The sequence below is a fragment of the Dendrobates tinctorius genome, unplaced genomic scaffold, assembly GCF_039654945.1.
Source record: "Dendrobates tinctorius isolate UK_male_01 unplaced genomic scaffold, ASM3965494v1 ptg000171l, whole genome shotgun sequence".
Lineage (NCBI taxonomy): Eukaryota > Metazoa > Chordata > Amphibia > Anura > Dendrobatidae > Dendrobates > Dendrobates tinctorius.
Genome location: NW_027361838.1, coordinates 4172172 through 4193927, shown reverse-complemented (window position 1 = coordinate 4193927; position 21756 = coordinate 4172172). Strand labels below are relative to the sequence as shown.

The 21756-nt window shown below is 41.7% G+C and overlaps 1 protein-coding gene across 2 annotated transcripts in view; it reads left to right on the top strand.

Annotated features, from left to right (window-relative positions):
• The window catches only part of CABLES1 (Cdk5 and Abl enzyme substrate 1), a 162756-nt gene extending 141494 nt beyond the window's left edge, over window positions 1–21262 (top strand). For both annotated transcript variants that reach the window (XM_073550842.1, XM_073550841.1), the window contains exons 5-10: window positions 3748–3853; window positions 10062–10218; window positions 11297–11400; window positions 16267–16373; window positions 18076–18283; window positions 18958–21262. In XM_073550842.1, the coding sequence (XP_073406943.1) occupies window positions 3748–3853; window positions 10062–10218; window positions 11297–11400; window positions 16267–16373; window positions 18076–18283; window positions 18958–19098 (823 nt within the window). In that variant the 3' untranslated portion in view covers window positions 19099–21262. The remainder of the gene's footprint in view (window positions 1–3747; window positions 3854–10061; window positions 10219–11296; window positions 11401–16266; window positions 16374–18075; window positions 18284–18957) is intronic.
• The last annotated feature ends 494 nt before the right edge of the window (window positions 21263–21756 follow it).

The following is a 21756-nucleotide window of genomic DNA, read 5'->3' as shown; positions in this document are numbered from 1 at the left end:
TCACTGTGAGGGAGCTCTCTATCCTCAGCTCAACCTCCAGCTTCTCTCCACACGTCTACACTCGTTGCCCTCCTCACACTAACTAACTATTTCCCTTCCTGGCCCTCAGAGAGCACTCCTCCCCCAATTCTGGTTCAGAGCTCCCTCTGCTGGCCTGGAGTGGGAAGTGTGTTGCATGAAAATGATTAACTGCTAGAGAGACCCTTCATTGCTTCCAAGCATGACATCACCCTCCCTGGAGGAAGGTAATGCCACTGTGGCGACCATACTCCTGTGGGCGCCACAAAATTGTTTTTCTAACTATCTTTTGGAAACAAAGTGATTAGTCATATCAGTCACACAGTATCAGGCCTTACTCAGACATCAATTAATTTTTTCATATGCAAAATAGTGACTGGATTTTCATCAGTGTTTTGAATCAGATTTTCATCAGCGTTTGGTCAGTGTTTCTATTAGTTTTCCTCATGAAAAAAATATCTGAAGTTTCTCAGACTTCAGTGAAAAATGGATTACACATTAATGGAGTCCAAGTGCGGTCTGGTTCTTTTCACGGACTGATACTCGAATTAGCGAGATTCATATGTTCTCTTGTTTTGATGGCAGCCACTTGGTCTGCAAATTTGCACAGACGTGAACAGCCCCATACACTATAATGGATGTGAGGTCTGTCTGTGAAAAATAGTTTTTCACATACAAGTTCTAACATCTGAATTAGGCCTAAGGAACAGAGGAAATTTAAAGAACTGTTCTGTGACACTGACCCCATGGGAGTGAAGGCCATTCTGAGGGAAATGTGACGCTTCATGGGATGGTTGGCCTTAATTCTGAATTCTCCTTTGATCTTAAAACCAAAAAAGTTGTTCTGAAGGTTTTTACGACTGTGGTCCTTTGCAGTGACAGCGATGTCTCAATCTCTCTCTTTAAGCAAGGATGGCTGAATTGTCTGTTTTGTTTGGTTTGCTAAATATTTAATCTACAACCTAAATAATTCATATAAAATTACCTGATGCTGTAGCTTTACCAGCGAGCGCCTCGCCATCCTGCTGTGTGTGTTTTACACTTTCCTAGCCGTCTGAAAATGTGAAAAATATTTTTTTTGTGTATTACTGACAATGCAATCATGCAGAATTCAGCAGACGCACATTCCTGAACTGGAAAGTAATTGGATCTAATGTAATTTCTTCAGGGTCACAATTATCCAAACGTTGCTGTCTTCGTTCAAAGGCCGTGCTGGAAACACAGTTACTCCCTTCCCAGCAAGATTAATTCTTGTGAATCAACATACATTCATGTGCCCGGAACGCAGTTATCACATGATCGGTCTCATTCATACTTTACTGACATTTACTGGCTCGCATAAAAGACCGTTTTCCTATGTATGATATCGGAGGAATATAGTTTATGAATACATTACATTGGGGATATACTCGGGACTACAGAACGGGGTATTCTGGATACAAGTAAGCTGAGCAGCAATACTCAATGTCAAGCAGCAGCCGCAAAAGCAATCAAGATTTTAGGGTGTGTAAAAAAGAGAAAATCCTGCAATCTCAACGTATTTATACCCATCTATAAATCACTTGTGAGGCCACATCTAGAATATGAGATCCAGTTTAGGGCTCCAAATTTTAAAAAGGATATTCAGAAGTTAGTCAGTTCAAATGAAGAGAGGTTGAAAAAGTTGGGCTTGTTTAGCTTAGAAAAAAGACGCCTCAGAGGGGATCTCATTTTTATGTGAGGTCAGTACAGATGACTGACACAAGACTTATTCCTTCCAAAGACCATACTAAGCACCAGGGGGCACTCATTATGGGTGGAAGAAAGGCGATTTCGGTAGTTAAATAGGAGAGGGTTCTTGATAGTTAGAGCAGTCAGACTGTGGAATGCCCGACCACAAGAGGTAGTAATGACACACTATAACCGCTTTTAAAAAAGGGCTGGATGATTTCCACAATACACATAACATTGCTGGTTATAGTTATATTAGTGACAAAACAAACACTTGATGGAGAAAGGTAGAACTTGATGGACCTAGGTCTTTTTTTCAACCTATGTAACTTTGTAGCGTTTTCCCATGAATCACTTCTAACGGGAAAGTGCCCAACTATGGCTGCGTCAGCCTCACAGTTAAAATGAAGATCTCCAAATGCAGGAAGGGAAGTTGGTCCAAACTTATGTACTTGCATTAATGTTTCCATAATCGTAAAGGTTGCCATACAATATACAAGCGATGTTTGTTTCCCTGCTCTCCCTGCATACAGTCTCCATTGCAAATGACCGATCCTGCTTAGTTCAACGGATGTACTGAAGATGCAAACGCCAAATGGGTGAATTAGCATTTTTTAATGGGGCAAGATTATTAACGATCATCATCTGAAGAGCCCTTAAAGGGAATATGTTAGCAGATTTTTGCCATTTAATCTGAGAGTAGCATAATATATAGGGCAAGTGAGCCTGATTCCAGCAATGTATCACTTAGTTTACTGGGAACAGTGATTATCTCCTAGTGATAAAACCTTCATTGTAAGTAAACAGCACACTGCCAAAAAGTGACACATTGTTGAATTCAGTGTCTTGGCTACTACCTCAGATTACATAGCAAAAACCTGCCGACAGATTCCCTTAAAGACCTCAGTTAGATAATTCTTATTGTTATTAATGAGGTAAGGGAACAAACAGTCTATAATGAGATTGCAATAGGTTACTGTATGGCCCTACACTGATTGGACGGTATAATACTATATAGTGTCCCAGTTTTTAGACGAGCAGAATGGTAATACCCAGTTGTATGTTAATTCATATTCTCCCATTAGGATTAATGGAAGAATTGCCATTTTACTTCTTAAGATTGTATTTTGAAACAGAACTATTTTGCAGGTGTGAATCAGTATAACTAATTGAGCATGTCAGCGTTCACAAAGTCCACCTGTTGCCACTCTGCAGGTGGCCAGGTGCACAATCTTTTCCAAATTGCTTTACTTTTTCAATGCATCAGTTCATTTGGACGTTAAGTAGAACCTGTCACCCGATTCATGCTGATCAAACTATGAGCAGCAAGAATCCTGTCGGGCTGCAAATGTGTAACCAGGCTCTGTGCCTCTCAACAGCAATTCTCAGAAAATGTACGATAAAGATCGGCTGGTGATCATAGCCAGAGGTGACTCTAGCCTAGTGCCAACCCCGGCTGGCTTCTCCCAGTACCGCTAGAGGTGATCTCTATTGGAGAGACCTGTCAATCACCTGGATCGAAGCTGTGGGTCTGGGAAAGAAAAAGTCCTCATACATCTATGTCAACAGAAAAATAAAACATTTATGACTCTTTAGTGAAGGGGAGGAAGAAACGAAAGCTCAAAAACAGAAAATCACTTAGTCAGGAAGAGATTAATGTTTGTATGAGGAATGTTCTGCCACGCTGGATGCATTTGGGCACACAAATCATCAAGATCTGCTGCTGGTAGCTCCTTTTGTAATTGCCGACCAATGACGTGACAGCCAGGTGCTTTTGTGTTAAAAAACGCTCCTGGGAGATTTTGGAGAAATGGCAGTACGTGGTTCCACCACCAAATAACGCCAAGCTATTCGTATATAATACACGTGTGTGGATATATATTTTTCTGATTATGTAACAACTTATTAATTGACTAGCTGAGCTTAATATTTCTTGCTAAGATTTGATTTTCTAATGTTGGATATTGATGATGGTTAAAGGCAAGATACCGGCTCTCACTATATTCATACCATTCACAGGGACGTAAAACTGGAAGGTACAAGGCAGCGACATTCCTCCGGTGGAATGAATACAAGAGAAATGATTCTAGGCCTTGAAGGAGTTGAGCTTGGAGCTGATGGGAAGGTGAGAATGTAAGCATTGCTTGTAAGGCTAAAGCACATCATATACACTCAGGTTGGTTTGGAGAATGACTTTTTTGCATATTTTTTCTATCTTGTCTTCAATCATACCCACTGGCTTTCTTGGCTCTACTCAATATGCGTTAAAATTTTGATTATGTAGAAAATGTTTGACTTAATCTGATTGCCATGGCTTTTTACTATGGTATCGCTGGTGCATCGCTAAGTGGTCGCTAGTGAGCTGCCACACAGGCAGATCTCACCAGCGACATAGCAGGGGTCGGGGGTCGTTACTTACCTGTCAGACGCGGCGATCCTGACGTCCTCCCGCCCGCGTCCACGCGTCGCTCGTCGGCGCCACTGGAAGCCCAGCAGGAAGCGCCCGACGAGAAATGGACCAGGACGTTCTCGCGCAACCAGCGATGAGCAGCGGGGGAGCCGGTCGGAGGTAAGTATCAGACATTGCGATATCGCTAGCAGTATCGCTGCTACGTCACAAAATCGGTGACGTTACAGCGATATTGCCAGCAATATCGCTATGTGTAACGGGGGCTTAAGGCCAGACAGTAGATTGCTAAAGGTAAACGTAAAGCAATCATCCTATCAATCCATTGTTCTACCAGCCTAGGCCCATTGTGTGGATGGAGATAGACCCAGGGGATCCGTCACCACAAGGGGTCTCACATGCAGTCCCAGGTGCTGGAATATGCTTCATTCTGTGAGTTAAAGAAAAATGTTTAAGTGGGAGGGGAAAAAGTCAATAGGTTAAATCAGGCAGTTAAGGGGCCTTTACACATAGCGATATCGCTAGCGATATCACTAAAGCGTCACCGATTTTGTGACGCAGCAGCAATATCGCTAGCGATATCGCTATGTGTGATACTTACCTCCGACCGGCTCCCCCGCTGTCTGTCGCTGATCGCGCGAGATCGTCCACGTCCATTTCTCGTCGGGCGCTTCCTACTGGCGCCGACGAGCGACGCGTGGACGCGGGCAGGAGGACGTCAGGATCGCCGCGTCTGAAAGGTAAGATCTGCCTGTGTGGCAGCTCACTAGCGACCATTTAGCGATGCACCAGCGATCCTGACTGGGTCGTATCGTTGTCGGGATCGCTGGTGCATCGCTAAATGTAAAGGGGCCTTTAGTTGCAGTGACTTGGAAGAGAGAGGATCCAAGCTGGGATGGATGGATGATCTATGGAGTTTTGGAGATTGATTGTTGGGTGGAGGGGTATCCATGAGCTACGATCGTGATATCCATCGTCTAAAGCAGTAGTCCCCAACCTTTCTGACCTTGCAAGCCACATTCAGCTTAGAGAGAGGGTCGCGAGCCACATCCAGCTCCCACCCCCTTCAAAATAGTGTCAACCAAAGCCCCCATTACAGGTATAATGATAACCAAAGCTTTTCCACAGAAATCACTTCAAAGTAGTACACTGAGATCCAGGGGTTCCCACAATACCCCCATTCAGTATTCTCCCATCAAGGACTCCCAACACACTGTCACATCCAGCGTTGAGCACCTCCTCTAACAGGTAAGTACCATCCTCCAGCGTACCATACCTAAAATATCTCTAAACCCCTAAGACTAGTAAATGTTCATCCAGGTCTGCTATTCTGTGCAAGGCTACTCACAAAATTCACCATTATGAGATGTACTCTTCATACCTGTTTGCCAGCTTGGTGCATTAACTCCAGGTCTAGCAGACAGTCACGAGCCACAATTCATGGGACCGCGAGCCACATGTGGCTCCAGAGCTACAGGTTGGGGACCCCTGGTCTAGAGGAACATAGGGTTTGACTGCACACTATACTGGCTGGAGATACCAAAAGCTGAGGGCCAACCAAAAGTTGGAAGACGGTGGGTATCACCTGGTATGGGGCCAGTGGAACTACTGATCTCAGATTGGGAACTTGTGGACTGAGAAGATTGTATGTTGGCCATCTACCTGGATTTGTTGTACAACCATGGATGTATGGAATAAAAATAGTTGCATCGTTAACCTGCCTAGGTGATTTTTATAACCCACAACATCAGATTCTCACAAGTATGAATTGTATGGGTGGGTCTGCCCGTTTACATGGGTGATATGGGTAGCATAACTGTTCACCTGAAATAAGTGTGGTCATAATAAAGAACAGCTTTCCTTGTCTGATCATATGTTCACGTTCTCTACATACAAGGTCATTCACGATATCACTTAGTACATGATGTACATGATACCAGTGCACAGGTAAATTGGTATCTAACTGTTTAATCATTAATATTCTATGTCACAAAAGGGACAACAAGTAATGGATGAGACAAGGAACCGTGGGTCACTCTGGTCATGGAAGATTATGTGCAAGTATCTCATTCACAATGACTGCAGCATTTCCAGAAGTCACTGCAGATGTCCATTATGTGAAACTCGTATATTGATAATATCAATTCTCCGTGGGCTTTAGATTATGTTCCGCTCTTAAGGCCTAAAGCGTCACCGATTTTGTGACGCAGCACTAGCGATATCGCTACATGTGACACTCACCTCCGACCGCCCCCCCCCCCCCCCCCCCGCTGGCTATTGCCGATCGCGCGAGATCGTCCTGGTCCTTTTCTCGGCGGCCGCTTCCTGCTGGCGCCGACTAGCGAGCCATGGACGCGGGCGGAAGACAGTCATCGCTGCATCTGACAGGTGAGTAACGACCGCTGAGCATCGCTACATCGCTGGTGAGATCTGCCTGTTTGGCAGCTCACTAGCGACCATTTAGCGATGCACCAGCGATCCTGAGCGGGTCATATCGTGGTCGGGATCGCTGGTGCATCGCTAAATGTAACGGGGCCTCTAGATACCATTATTATTCTGTAACAGATTATCTGCTGCTTTACCAGTTATCCCAAAACTGATGGAATATTCCACTTTTTTCTAGTAGTTTATGGCTTTGAATCTTCGTTTCCTTTATATTCTTCTTATCTCAGTAATGTGTTTAAATTCATTCTGCTTCTAACAAGACAAAACACTGGATTTCTTTTATAAAGAAATGCTAAATTCGTGTTGTTCAACCCAAATCATGGGATGTTATTGCAGAGTGTACAAGGTCAGTGGAAACCTCAGAGCAATTATCTCCACAAATTCCGGTCTTGCAAAAGGTGATCGTCAGGTTGCATTTGGCTTCCAAATTGTCTTCTATTTTTGAATTTAACACAAATATACCCCACCTACACAACCGGGTTATATTGTTGGCCAGGCTACATATTGGTTGCATACCAATGCTCTCATGAATTGGCCAATGTATGCACTAAGTACCTTCACTTTTAGAAGTATATTCTATATAGCAGTAATGCAATCCAGATTTCATATATTCAATATTTGCATACATCGGAGCGCTTACCGTGTGCTTCTTTATACTTTTGTTTGTATATTGTGCACCTGTTCACACTTGCTTTATTCTGTTCGGAGGTGCTGCAGAGTTTTTTTGTTTTTGTAGTTTACTAGTGGAGGTTCTGCTTATTTCTCTGACTGAGCCTAGGGATGAATCCTACCTGCACTTTGAATTTGTAGGCTTTTAGACAGGGACAGGTATGCTATTAGGTTAAGGTCCCTTCAAAGTGGGTTATGCCTTGTCGCGGCTGGTGGGCTCTCGTGAATTGGGTAATTAATGCGCAAAGTACCTGCATTGTTCTAAGTACATTCTATATAGCAGTAATGCAGTGCAGATTTCATATATTCAGGGTTTGCATACATCTTAGTGCTTACAGATTGCTGCTGTATTCTTTTGTTTGTACTTATTGGTTGCAGTCATGAGTCCAACCATGTATTCTTTTTACCAGTCAAGTTAAAGAATAAAAAATCAGCTAAATAGAAAGCATTTATTTACAGAGTGATTTGAAGAAGAAGCAATTCAGTGTATAGTTTTCTCAGAAATATACAGTACTGTGCTAATGTTTTAGGCCAGTGGAAAAAATGCTGCAAAGTAAAAATGCTTTCAAAAGTAGAAGTGTTAATAGTTTATTTTTATCAATTAACAACATGCACAAGGTAATCACTCCAAATATTGATTACATGTAGATTTGTCTTTTGTTCATTCACTTTCTATTGTGTTAATTGATAGAAATAAGCTATTAACAGTTTTGTTTTAGCATTTTATTCTACACCAGCCGAAAGCTTTTGTACACTACTGTATGAAGACATACAGTGGGTACAAAAAGTGCTCAGACCCCTTGAAATTTTTCACTCTGTTTCATTGCAGCCATTTGGTAAGTTCAAAAAAGTTCATTTTTTCTCATTAATGTACACTCTGCACCCCATCTTGACTTCAGAAATGTAGAAATGTTTGCAAATTTATTAAAAAAGAAAAACTGAAATATCACATGGTCATAAGTATTCAGACCCTTTGCTTAGTATTGAGTAGAAGCACCCTTTTGAGCTAGTACAGCCATGAGTCTTCTTGGGAATGATGCAACAAGTTTTTCACACCTGGATTTGGGGATCCTCTGCCATTCTTCCTTGGAGCTGGAGAGGATCCTCCTGATGGAGCTGGAGAGGATCCTCCAGCTCCATCAGGTTGGATGGTGAACGTTGGTAGACAGCCATTTTCAGGTCTCTCCAGGGATGCTCAATTGGGTTTAGGTTAGGGCTCTGGCTGGGCCAGTCAAGAATGGTCACAGAGTTGTTCTGAAGCCACTTCTTTGTTATTTTAGCTGTGTGCTTAGGGTCATTGTCTTGTTGGAAGGTGAACCTTCGGCCAAGTCTGAGGTCCAGAGCACTCTGGAAGAGGTTTTCATCCAGAATATCTCTGTACTTGGCCGCATGCATGTTTCCTTCAATGGCAACCAGTTGTCCTGTCCCTGCAGCTGAGCTGATAAACACCCCCATAGCATGATGCTGCCACCACCATGTTTCACTGTTGGGATTGTATTGGGCAGGTGATGAGCAGTGCCTGGTTTTCTCCACACATAACGCTTAGAATTATCGCCAAAAAGTTCTGTCTTTGTCTTATCAGACCAGAGAATCTTATTTCTCATAGTCTGGGAGTCCTTCATGTGTTTTTTAGCAAACTCTATGCAGGCTTTCATATGTCTTGCACTGAGGAGAGGCTTCCGTTGGGCCACTCTGCCATAAAGGCCTGACTGGTGGAGGGCTGCAGTGATGGTTGACTTTGTGGAACTTTCTACCATCTCCCTACTGAGTCTCTGGAGCTCAGCCACAGTGATCTTGAGGTTCTTCTTTACCTCTCTCACCAAGGCTCTTCTTCCACGATTGCTCAGTTTGGCTGGACGGCCAGATCTAGGAAGACATCTGGTGGTCCCAAACTTCTTCCATTTAAGGATTATGAAGGCCACTGTGCTCTTAGGAACCTTGAGTACTGCAGAAATTCTTTTGTAACCTTGGTGAGATGTGTGCCTTGACACAATTCTGTCTCTGAGCTCCTTGGCCAGTTCCTTTGACCTCATGATTCTCATTTGGTCTGACATGCACTGTGAGCTGTGAGGTCTTATATAGACAGGTGTGTGCCTTTACAAATCAAGTCCTAACAGTTTAAACACAGCTGGATTCCAATGAAGGAGTAGAACCATCTCAAGGAGGATCACAAGGAAATGGACAGCATGTGACTTAAATATGAGTGTCTGAGCAAAGGGTTTTAATTCTTATGACCATGTGATATTACAGCTTTTCTTTTTTAATAAATTTGCAAAAATTTCTACATTTATTTTTTTTTCATTCATGATGGGGTGCAGAGAGTACTGTAATGAGAAAAAAAATGAACTTTTTTGACTTTACCAAATGGCTGCAATGAAACAAAGAGTGAAAAAATTCTGGGTCTGAATACTATCTGTACCCACTGTAGTTCTTTAGGTTTTTGTTAATTTGCCATTTACGTTAAAGCTTTAGGTCTTTATATAATAAAATTGCAATCAGTCAGCTATTTTCCATGCTTAAATATTCTGTTGTGCTAGTGTCATAATTAATGCATAAAGTGAATGGAAATGTACCAATTTTTCATATTGAGTGCTTGTGGTAAACAGAAAAGCTGGATTATTCCCAATAAGTTGTCTCATAATGTATTGGTCACTTTTAAAATTGCTTAAAAAAATAAATCTGTTCCTGTTTCTTTACATAACAAGACCCATCCTTGTGTTCCAGCATAACCATGAATAGCAGTGCCAGGAAGGAGGACAACTCTGTGTGTAAATGTTTAATGTTGGCATCTGACATTTGTTTATCTCCCCAGACTGTATCATATACACAGTTTTTGTACCCAACCAATGCCTTGGGAGCCCGGAGAAACACAATAGACTCCACATGCTCCTTCTCTCAGTTTCGGAATGCAAGTCATCGTAACCTTACGCTGGGGAGAACCAACAGTATCCAGGGGAGCATTGATACAGGTGATGGGATCACATTAATGGCATACCTTACAATGCTATATGGGGAATGGAATTACAGTCCGGATATTGGTTTCAGCCTCTTCTCTGTACTTGTTACATTTACTTGGCACATTGTAGGTACCTTATTAGTGAAATGTTTATTTAATATTTTGGAGAAAGGGTTATATGGTTTTATTTGAAGATTTTTGGATTGTTACCTGCTCACTGCACCTTCACATTACCACATTTGAACATGTCAGAAGCATATAGAGCTGTACATAATGGGCCATAACGGCTCGCAGCTTTCCAGCATTTTTTTCTCTTCATTTTTTGCTCTTTTGCAGCTAAACTGAAAAAAAAAATGAAGAAACTTTTACAAATCCTTTTATGGAATAATGTCTTATTGTTTTGCATCTACAGCTCCTCTAGACCCATCTGTCCCCATGGTAACCGAATAGAAACACATCCTGTGTATTTTCTTCCTGGTCTCATTCTTGTTTCCTCCTTTCCTGTTTTTTTTTTTTAATTTATTTATTTATAGTCTACAAAAACCTGGAAACCTATATTTGTACAAGTGCTGCAAATGCAAAATTACAGACCGGATTTCAGTAACTTAGACATTTGGTCCATAACGGAGGTGCTCATACCAAGGGTCACATTGTCAGAGTGTTAAACTTAAGGTGTGATTCTCGTCTTTATATCATGTTGACTTTTCTAGGTGGTTTGGCCCTCCAGAGCTGGTGGCCGCACATGCTATCCATCTTTCTTTCTATTGTACTTTTCGGCAATTTTGGAGACTCTGAGCATTTCACAACTCTCGTGAACTACAGGAATAACAGCCATGTTCTTCACCGCGTTTTTGCTTCAGAATATGTTGGGATCTTTAGAAAGTTGTCTGTTTATAAACAGCCCTGAAAAAGACAAATGTGTTGTGATCTTTGCATACAGCATGGCATCACAGACCATACGCCGCCCCTAGACCACAGGTTGTGCACCCCTCACTACAGTCATCATAAATTAATATAGACGCAAACTTTATTACTTCACATCTTACATAATTGTTTAACTTAGCCTTTCTTGCTGTTGTTCATCCTAACAGGTAGTGACATAGGAGACTTCACAGAGTACGATCCAAATCTCTTGGATGATCCCCAGTGGCCATGTGGCAAGCATAAGCGGGTCTTAATATTCCCTTCCTACATGGTGAGTGTGGGGGCACACGGATGGTGATATTGGGGGTACTTAGGTTGTAATAATTGCAGTGCAATATCACATTATGGTCAGCTCACACTATGTATATACGCAGTTTTAAACTTTTTTTTCTCTTAAGGCTTTGGTAAATCTAATATAAATGTACTGCGACAACTTTTCTTTTTTTGTCTATTTTGGGCTTCCTTTAAAGAAAAGTTAACAGGTTGAAACCACCACCAAAACTGCACCATTTGGCCCTGATTTAGCAGCAACTTTTAAGCTCTCCCTAAATCCTCTACCCAGTAGACACAGATTACTCACAAATGAGTCTGATCGTGAGTTTTTCATTTTCAGTCTTTACATTATTGCAGACTTTATAGCGTTTGTCTCACAAAGTACATTTTAATGAATAGATTTTGGTATAGTAATAAGTTGGATGTGTTAAAATATGTTCCAGTGCGGAGATAATCTTATGAATGTGCCCCTGTTATATACTGGTAATTTCTGCATCTGACCATGTAGCGCTGCTCCAGTTCATGGCCGGCATATTCCACAGCTCCTGACCAGGGGGAAACATAAGTCAACTATGATACAGGGGCATGTGAAAATTACTGTTATTGGGAACAGTTAAGGCTAGTTTCACATTTGCGTCTTTGTGCGCAGCGCATGGTGTGCAAGTAAAAACGCGCATGCGTTCTCTTGGTGTCACATTTCACAGGAGGAAAATACTTGAAAAATCCTTGAAACAGACTCCACCAATGTAAATACTAGTAAGGGAACAATAACACCTACGATGAAAATTAATATGAACCAGGTTTTATTTGGTTTGTAATGATTTATATGTTTTGTTTTTTTTATTTGTGCTTGTTTTATTTAGTTTTGATTGTTCTAAAACCAAAATGTGAATATATCTTAACATTTTTCACAATAAAAAATTATCTGATTGGAAAAAAAAAAAGATGACACATTTCATTTGTATTTGAGGCACAAAAAAATTGCAATGTTTTGCATTTTTAAAAAATACAAAAAGGAAAATGAGCCAGTGCAAAAGTTTGGGCACCCTGCATGGTTAGTACGTAGTAGCGACCCCTTTTGAAATGATCAAAGCTTGTAAAAGCTTTTTTTAGCCAGCCAAAAGTCTTTCTTTCAATTCTTCATTGAGGGATTTTCATCCCTTCTTCCTTGGAAAATTCTTCCAGTTCTGTGAAATTCTTGGGTCGTCTTGCATGCACTGCTGTTTTGAGTTCTAGCTACAGATTTTCAATGATGTTCAGATCATGGTACTGGGAGGGCCATTGTAAAGCACTCAGCTTACGCATTTTGAGGAAGTCTGTTGTGGATTTCGACATGTGTTTAGGATTATTATCCTTTGGTAGAAGCCATCCTGTTTTCAACTTCAGCTTTTTTTACAGATGGTGTTATGTTTGCATCAAGAATTTGTTGAAACTTAATTGAATCCATTCTGTCCTCTACCCGTGAAATGTTCCCTGTGCCATTAGTTGCAACACAACCCCAAAGTATGATTGAACAATGTACCACAACTCCACAGTCTGTAAAATCTTGCTGAAGGTTTTTTGCTGTCAAGTGGGCGTTCTGATTTGCCTCTCCAGCAATCCTACGAGCAGCTCTCGCTGAAATTTTGCTTGGTCTTCCAGACCTTATCTTGACCTCTATGTTCCACTGTTAACTGCCATTTCTTAATTACATTTCAAACTGAGGAAAGGGCAACTTGAAAACGCATTGCTATCTTATTATAGCCTTCTCCTGCTTTGTGGGCCTCCACCATTTTCATTTTCAGCGTTGGGCAGCTACTTAGAAGAACCCATGGCTGCTGATTCTTGGCATAAGGTTACAGGAGACTGGGTTTTTATAAAGCTGGGAAATTTGCATTACCTAGTCTTTTCCAACGGTGATGGTGAACAAGCCATAACCCTAACAGGCTAATTAACATCCGAAACCTTGGTCAAAGTTATCTGAGCACACAAATCTCCAAGGGTGCCTACATTTTTGCATCGGCCCATTTTCCTTTTGGTAATTTATAAAATGTAAAAAAAATGATAATATATCGTTTTTGTTTGCCTAAAATACAAAGAAAATGTGTCATCTTTAACTTTAGGCCTTTTACAGATCATTTTATCTTCAGCTTGCTTAACTGTTGACAATAACAGTAATTTTGACCATTGGTGCCCAAACTTTTACATGCCACTATAGGTGTATATACAGACTAAACAGCAGGGGTTTGAGGCTGCTTCTTTCTCAGGTAACACATTTCCCTACCTGTCTGTTGTATCACAGGAGCAAGTGTTTCTTCCACACTACCAATCCTGTGAGAGCTCATCATAAATCAAGTCACTGATATAGAAGCTCCAGTGGCCACTGAGTTTATATGACACTATGTCACTGATGTGATTTATGATGAGCTCAGAGGGCTGGAGACATAATGAAAACACTTGCTCCTGTGATAAAACAGGCAGGGAAATGTTACCTGAGTAAATAGCAGCGGCAAACCCCTTCTGTTTTGTCTGCATACTCTCTTATCATAAGTGATTTACGCATACTCACCTGGCTAGGTGCTATGGTATGTGTCGACCATGAACTTGAGCAGCTCTGCATGGTTGTACACAGCAAATCCGAGTATATAGTAGGGGCACATTTAATAGTTATCTCTGCACAGTATTTTTTTTTAACACCTCTAATTTCAGAACTTATGATTCCAATATCTGTTGATTCAAATATATTTTGATTGTATAACAACTACCTTAGTGTTGATTATTAGATCACAGGAAGGGTTTTAGTTTACACATCTATTGACCTGTTATTGAGACAGGGCAGAATGTCATGATTGAGAACTTCACCCCAATTCTTGGAAAAAATGTACATTACATTGCTATTGCAAAAATCTGAGTCCTAAAATGGGTATGAACATGTTCAAACCCCGTCACCTTCTGAAACCATCACCGCTGACCTGTAATTTTCTGCAGTGACACCAGTGCCTAGTGTCAGTTATAATTTTTGCCCAATTATTAATAAAAATAGTACTTCACTTGAAAAGTCAGGCCACGTATAGCAGGCGATGTGCAGCCATGCTCAAAATATTTTCTAAGAGAAAAATGTGCAACTGTACCGAATAGAGGTAAACCCTCAGCCTGCCATATGTGGCCTCACCCTAAAACTTAGGGCCCCGTCACACATAGCGATCTCGCTAGCGAGATCGCTGCTGAGTCACAAGTTTTGTGACACAACAGCGATCTCACCAGCGACATCGCTGTGTGTGACACCGATTAGCGACCGGCCCCCCTGCCGGTATCGCTGATCGCTCTTGGAAAGCCCTGGACATTTCTTTGATCGGTGGTCTGCCGCTGGCCAGCACGCATCGCTGCGAGTGACAGGCGGGCGGCCAGCGATCAGCTGGTAACTAACGTACACATCGGGTATCCAAGGAACGTGTGTCACTTAGAAACCCGATGTGTACCTTAGTTATCAGCGCGCTGATGCAGGGAGCTGGTAACTAAGGTACGCATTGGGTTTCTAAGTGACACAAGTCCCTTGGATACCCGATGTGTACGTTAGTTACCAGCTCCCTGCATCAGCGCGCTGGTAACTAAAGTACACAGCGACGCCACACGCTCGGCGTCGCTGGTGCTGATCGCTGGTGAAGCTGTCTGTTTGACAGCTCACCAGCGATCATGTAGCGACTCACCAGCGATCCTGACACGTTGATATCGTTGTCGGGATCGCTGGTGAGTCGCTATGTGTGACGGGGCCTTTACCTGCTTAGCTTAGTTGCATATTTACTACTTGTGTTTCATCCTTTTATATGAACAGTGTTAATATTTGATTTTTTTTTTTTTTTTTTTTTTGGCAACAAAAATCTCAAATGACTTAATATGTCCAATACTCAAAGTTCCTAATACGTGTTAAAATTTGCTCTCTGAAGTTCAGCCTAAATATGTGTTTATTTACTTAAAGGGAATCTGTCACCAGGTTATTACTACCTAACCTGAGAAAAGTATAACATAGTGGCAGAGATACTGATTCTAGCAATGTGTCTTTTACTGAGCTGATTGCTGTAGTTTTGATAAAATAACAGTTTTTTTCAGCAGGAGATTATCACTAGTGGACTAGTAAACCTGCTGACATGTAGTCCTCCATATTCATGAGCTCTGTATAACCCCACTCCTATCATGGATTGGCAGCTTTCTGCCTATGCACAGTGTACACAGAAAGCAGCCAATCAGTGGTGTGGGTGGGGTTATATCAAGCTCAGCATTCAGAGAACTGATAGATCTGCAATAGAGAAAACATTTCTGGAATCAGGGTCTCTGTCTCTATATAATCATGCTCTCAGTTGGCATAGCAAAAACCTGGTGGTAGATTCATTTTAAATTGATTGCTTCTTGAAGACCACTCCTGTCTATAGACCCTATTAGGACAGACATTATAGAGGGGCTCTCCCCTTCCGATACTCACCTTTTCCTCCAATGAGCCAGAGCGTAGGGCTGCTCTGTACAAGCTGTTTCCATTCTGGCAGTCGTACGTCGTCCGTGTATTACATGGATAGCTGATGCAGCCTTTCCTGGCCGCCTGTGTCCTCCCCGGTAAAATCAATTGTTTGCCTGGAGCTAATGGCACATTATGAAAGGAATGGTCCCCGATGAGGCCGATCTCAGATAATAGACCTGTAACACATGTGCCTGTAGGGATAGGATTTATCGAAGTAAGCTCCTTGTTCTCTTCCTCGAGGGCTACATTTTATTTTACCCTTTTGTAACTTTGAGCATAAGATGCATTAATTTATTTGAGCTTTGCTGGCATAAAAGTGAGAATCGTTCAACTGTGTCCTCACCTGCATACATTGACTGAAGCTTTCATGTACAGACCACGGTCCTAGAATACGTGAAACCATCGGACCTCAAGAAAGATATGAATGAAACTTTTAAGGAGAAGTTTCCTCACATTAAGCTGACCCTCAGTAAAATAAGGAGGTATGTACAACTAATGTGGAAATGCCAACCACATGGGTAACATATAACTGTATTACGGAGCCCCTGTATATGAGCAGTCGGTGATCTCGGTCTGTCTGAGCGGGGCGTTCTGTCTACATGGGAACCCCCTTCTCAGAGCTCACTGATTGTCTGCAGCGCTGGCATCATGTTGACAGCGCTGCAGCCAGTCACTGGGAGCAGCATCGAGATTCGATGGTGGACCTGGGAAAGGTGAATACAGCACTTTTTTTCAGCAGAAAGGGATAAACACTTTTACTTTTTTCTTAGTGTCTGACACAATCAACAAATTTAGGCATTTTAGAGCTAGAAACAAAGCAGTCTTGTTGTATAAAGTTTTTTCTTTCAGGAATAGATCTTGTCCCCATTATAATCTGTGGTGCTATTCACATGTCCCTGTTTTTTCACGGACCGTGTGTACATGGAAAACACACGGAGACATGTCCGTTTTTTCCGGCAATACAGGTGAAAAGGGTCAATTCATGGTCTGTCAGAAAGACTTGGCATCCATGTCTTGTACGCATTTACCACGGCAAAGCGTAGGAGAGACGTTGTCATTTCTAGATTTCTCTGTCCGTCCGTGAATAACACTGATGACACCAGCACCACTTCTTTCACGTACGTGACTAAGCACTGACGTGTGAATGAGGCCTTAGGGTACGCAGATTCCGGCTGGAACCCGCACTAGAAAGAAAGCGCCCAAATGAATGAAGATACGCCCGACAATGTCAGACCACCAGCTATTGTATATGAAGCTAGCTTTTGTAACTTCAGACTTTGAAAGTCATGAAGCTGTGAAAGAAGTGCCCGCTGCCCCACCATGTTATACATGAAATGGGAAAAAAAGTCAGCGGCACTGACGCCATATAGGATGTCTGGAGATACGCTAGGAAAGACCGACCGTTCAGGGAAAACATCTCCGGCCTTTTACTGAAACTACTGCTTAGAAAAGTATGCCGGTGTCTAAAAGACGCCATATGCACATACCCTAAAGGAGGCCGTAAACCTTAGATGGAAGTCAACCGAACACTTATCATGGACGCCTCCAGGAAAGTAAGAAAGTAATAGATTAGGATTTTTTTTATTTTTACTGGTTCTTTGATGATGGTAAATGAACTAAAATTGTCAAAATTAGCTGTATTCCCTCTCAAGGGGTAAAGAGCACTCATGGCAACTCATTGTAAATGATCATCATATGAAAGGATTATCTACCAATCTCTATACTATTCTTATTGAAGGAAAAACCCACAACATTAAGCAAGCAATAAAGCGACTTCATAGACAGATATAAGGGAAAACTAAAAAAAAAAAATGCAGAATGGCATCTGCAAAAATCATTTTAATTTAGTAGCTTTGTTTCCCAAAAGGCAGAGCTTTTCAATACCCTACAAATCATCCTGGCCACCTGATCTTAAAAGGGTATTCTTCATCTCCATGATCCTGTCTCCTACTGTATATGTAGTAGGTGTAATAATAATAATGTTGGCAAATACCTCCAATTAGCAATGTAGTATAGTTCTCCTGATTAGCTGTCACTTACCTCATGTGCAGGGCATTGCAATGGCTTAATATCCATGGTTACACCCTTCTTTATCTATTGTATCCCAATTATAATATAGCAGGAGCCATGAGCCCGCACACTTATTACAGTGATGATTTTTCTTTTTACTGCTTGTCTCCATAGCCTTAAGCGAGACATTCGGAAGTTAGCCCAGGATGATTGCGGCTATGAAGAACCCACAGTGGCCATGGCATTCGTATATTTTGAGAAGCTGGCACTGAAGGGGAAGCTGAACAAACAGAACAGAAAACTTTGTGCCGGAGCTTGTATCCTGTTGGCTGCCAAAATCGGGAGTGACCTCCGAAAGCATGAAGTGAAACACCTCATTGATGTAAGTCCTTCATACAATCATCACCCTTAATTTATCTACCATTTAGGAGTTTAGTGTGGGGTTTAAGTGAAGATCTGATGTTATGTACGTATTTATAGGAACACTGAGCAAAACTGACACATCATGCCATCAAAAGAACCGGCCCATTGGGCGGTGCAGGACACAAGCTGTTATTTCAATGTCTACTGCATTATTGTAAGGTTCGTTCCATGCATTACTACTTCAGGTCCTGCACTTGATTTACTGTTCCAGGAACACCCCTTTAAGATCTGACATATTCATAGAATACATGAACTACTGCTCATTATAGGTCTGAATACTGAGACCACATTGATCCCTATGATCCTTTGCTAGTTGGAATATGTGCTCAATGCTATGCTGGGAGCAGTACAGTACTGACAATGGGGTGAATCCAGAGCTGTGGGTTTCCTGGTGATTTGCTAATAAGGGCCCCATAATAAATAAATGATGGCAGACCCCCGCCATTACTTAGGTTGAGTTCACACACAACACACTACCTCTGCACCTGCTCTCCTTTGAGGCTGTCTCCTTTGTTTCATAGCCTATCAATGACAAAGATGATGTTATATACACAGTATTCCGTTCTTTTGCCATCTATTAAACTTTAACTGTAGAGCTGATAACAAGGGTCTTTTTTGCTATTCTCTTCATAGAAACTGGAAGAAAAGTTTCGTCTAAACAGACGCGAGTTAATGGCATTCGAGTTTCCGGTCCTGGTTGCCTTGGAATTTGCTCTTCACTTGCCGGAGCAGGAGGTTATGCCCCATTATAGACGCTTGGTTCAAAGCTCCTAGCACAGGATAAACTTCAGAACTGTCTTCATCTGGGACATTGAATGAGACATCGCTGCTACTGGACATGCAAAAATACTTAAGTGCCCTTGTCATCAACACACAGTCTAGACAGCCATTGTATCAGAAAAGCTGCTGCTCACAAAGTAGCTTGGTGGTAACCTGTTACATCACTGAGGGCAAAGCGACCAAATGAAGGTAGGATCAAGCCAGGGGGTATGGCTGCATTCATTGTGTGTAGGTGATGGCTGCACTTCTAAAACCAATGGTTTCATTGGTGCAACTTTGGTATTGCTTCATACAAAGACACTATTCCAAATACCTGTTATCGGCGACATACGGTTGGGGCAGATGGAAACATATGAACCATTCTACTTTCTCATCTCTCCACCTTCAGAGCTAAAATTCACCATAAAGCGAAGGAAACTGCGAAGTGTCAGACCTTCTCTCACTGTGTCAAAAACAAACGTGCCAACGACTTTTCTTACACCTTTTTTTGTATATGGACTCCATTGTGTGTGGTTCATTTAACACACTGGTCCATTCTGCCTGACACACTGGAGGATCACCAAAAAGTAACTTTTGAATGTGTTAGATAGGCAGCACCTATGGGAAGCAATGCGCCATCTTCTTCCTATAGATCCTGACGGCACTGAGCATGACACTTGTGGACCAGCACTACACACGGATTCATTCCATCGGTGTACGATCGGAGGCCGAGCACTTACAGGACTGTCCGAGATTTGGTATAAAGCCACGTCATTTTAACTATTGCACTTTTCCACTATGGAGGAAATGCGTCTAGTCGCACAATTAGTTGAGTCTGTGCTCTATGTTAGAGTGCATATTAAGCACGTTTTCTTGTGCTACGTGTTTCGCAGTGTTTGAATAATGTTTCGCAGCTGCCCGTTCTAACGTGCTACAATACATTCATCTCCAACATTGCCTAAGTGTGTTTCTATGAAAGTCAGTGTAACCTAAAGCTATCTAACATCTGACAAGACATGAATGCAAGTGCTATTGTACAATATCAGTTTTTAAAGTTGTCTCACTTTTGGCAGCCTCAATTATACTTGACTTTTATACTACAGAAGTAATAGCTGACTGCAGTGTCAGTCCATGAAAGGTTCACCAGATCATAATCTTATTACCGGCACGCCGCTTCGTGAGCCGTCACGGTATGGTGGACTATGGTGTTATATGACCCAATCATAAGGCCCATGAAAATTGGTGACATCGTCAGTTGCAAAAGCCGCATCATCCTCAGAGGGCTGGGTACACTTTCCATGCACACTGCCAAGTATACACTACTTTATCTAAATGCTTTAATCCTTAGGGAAATAGGATTTCTTTATCTTATTTTGAAATGTTTAATCCTTCATGATTAAGGGCTATGATTGGGCATCAGATGGTGAACACTATTCTGCTCTTCTATGGCAGTACATTAAAAGGGTTTGCCCACGAACAAAGTGCATTTTAATCAATCTTGGAATAATAATAATTTCCATAATTGGATGTATTTAAAATATTCCTGTGCTGAGATAATCTTATAAATGTGCCCCTGCTGTGTAATGGCTGTTTCTGACCGTACAGGGACATGGTCTGAGCATACCACAGCTCCTGGGCAGGGGAGGAAGAAAGAGTATAGAGACTTTACAGCATGTAATCGGTAAAACATTTCACTACCTGCTTTTAAGCTATGCTTTACCTCAAATAAAGAATCAGCTGTGATCCTGTGTTGTGCTATCTGTATACTCATTTGCTTCCTCCCCTGCCCAGGAGCTGTGGTATGATCAGACTATGTTCCTGTACGGTCAGACACAGTCATTACACAGTACACAGCAGGGGCACATTTATAAGATTATCTCAGCACAGGAACATTATTTTAAACAAATCCAATTGTGAAAATTATTATTATTCAGAGATCTGTTGATTGAAATGTTGATTAGGATTAACTTTTGTTCATGGGAAAACCCCTTTAAGTTAAAAAAAAAAAAAAAATGACCACAAAATGTTAATTTATCCATAAATACAGTATGTTGAAATGAATTTGTGCCTTCGACTGATAATATAATTTTAAGTCTAGTTGAATCACACTTTTTTTTCCTCTAAATTCACATTTAAGTATGTACTTTCTTAAATAAAGTGAGAAGTGTATTACCCTGAAGTCTCATGAATTTTAATGGTGTGATTAGGCTCAGATAAGAAAATTTAGAATTTGAATATAAACTGGGTATTATGATGATCTTAAAAGTTTAGAGGCACTAAACCATTCAGGTTGTGTTAAATACATTCTCTCAACCTCAGGCCCACGGGACCTTTCCTGACCTTGGGCAGATTCCTGGGGACCACAGTGCTCAGGCCAGCAGCTACATTTTAACGGCTGCCGGCTCTTTAATTTCTTCTTGCTCTCATTACTGAATGCTACGGTACATGCAATGAAACATTGCGTTGTGCGCTGGCCAATCCCAGCATCTGGAGGCACTCTGTTTGTGGAGCTACCATGTGATGCGCTTCCATCCCACAGAAAACAGCATAGTCTCCTGTGATGTCTATACTGCAGTCCCCATGTCTCACGTAATGTCTATACCGCAGCCCGCATGTCTCCCTTGATGGTTATACTGTAGCCCCCATGCCTCCGGTGATGTCTATGCCACAGCC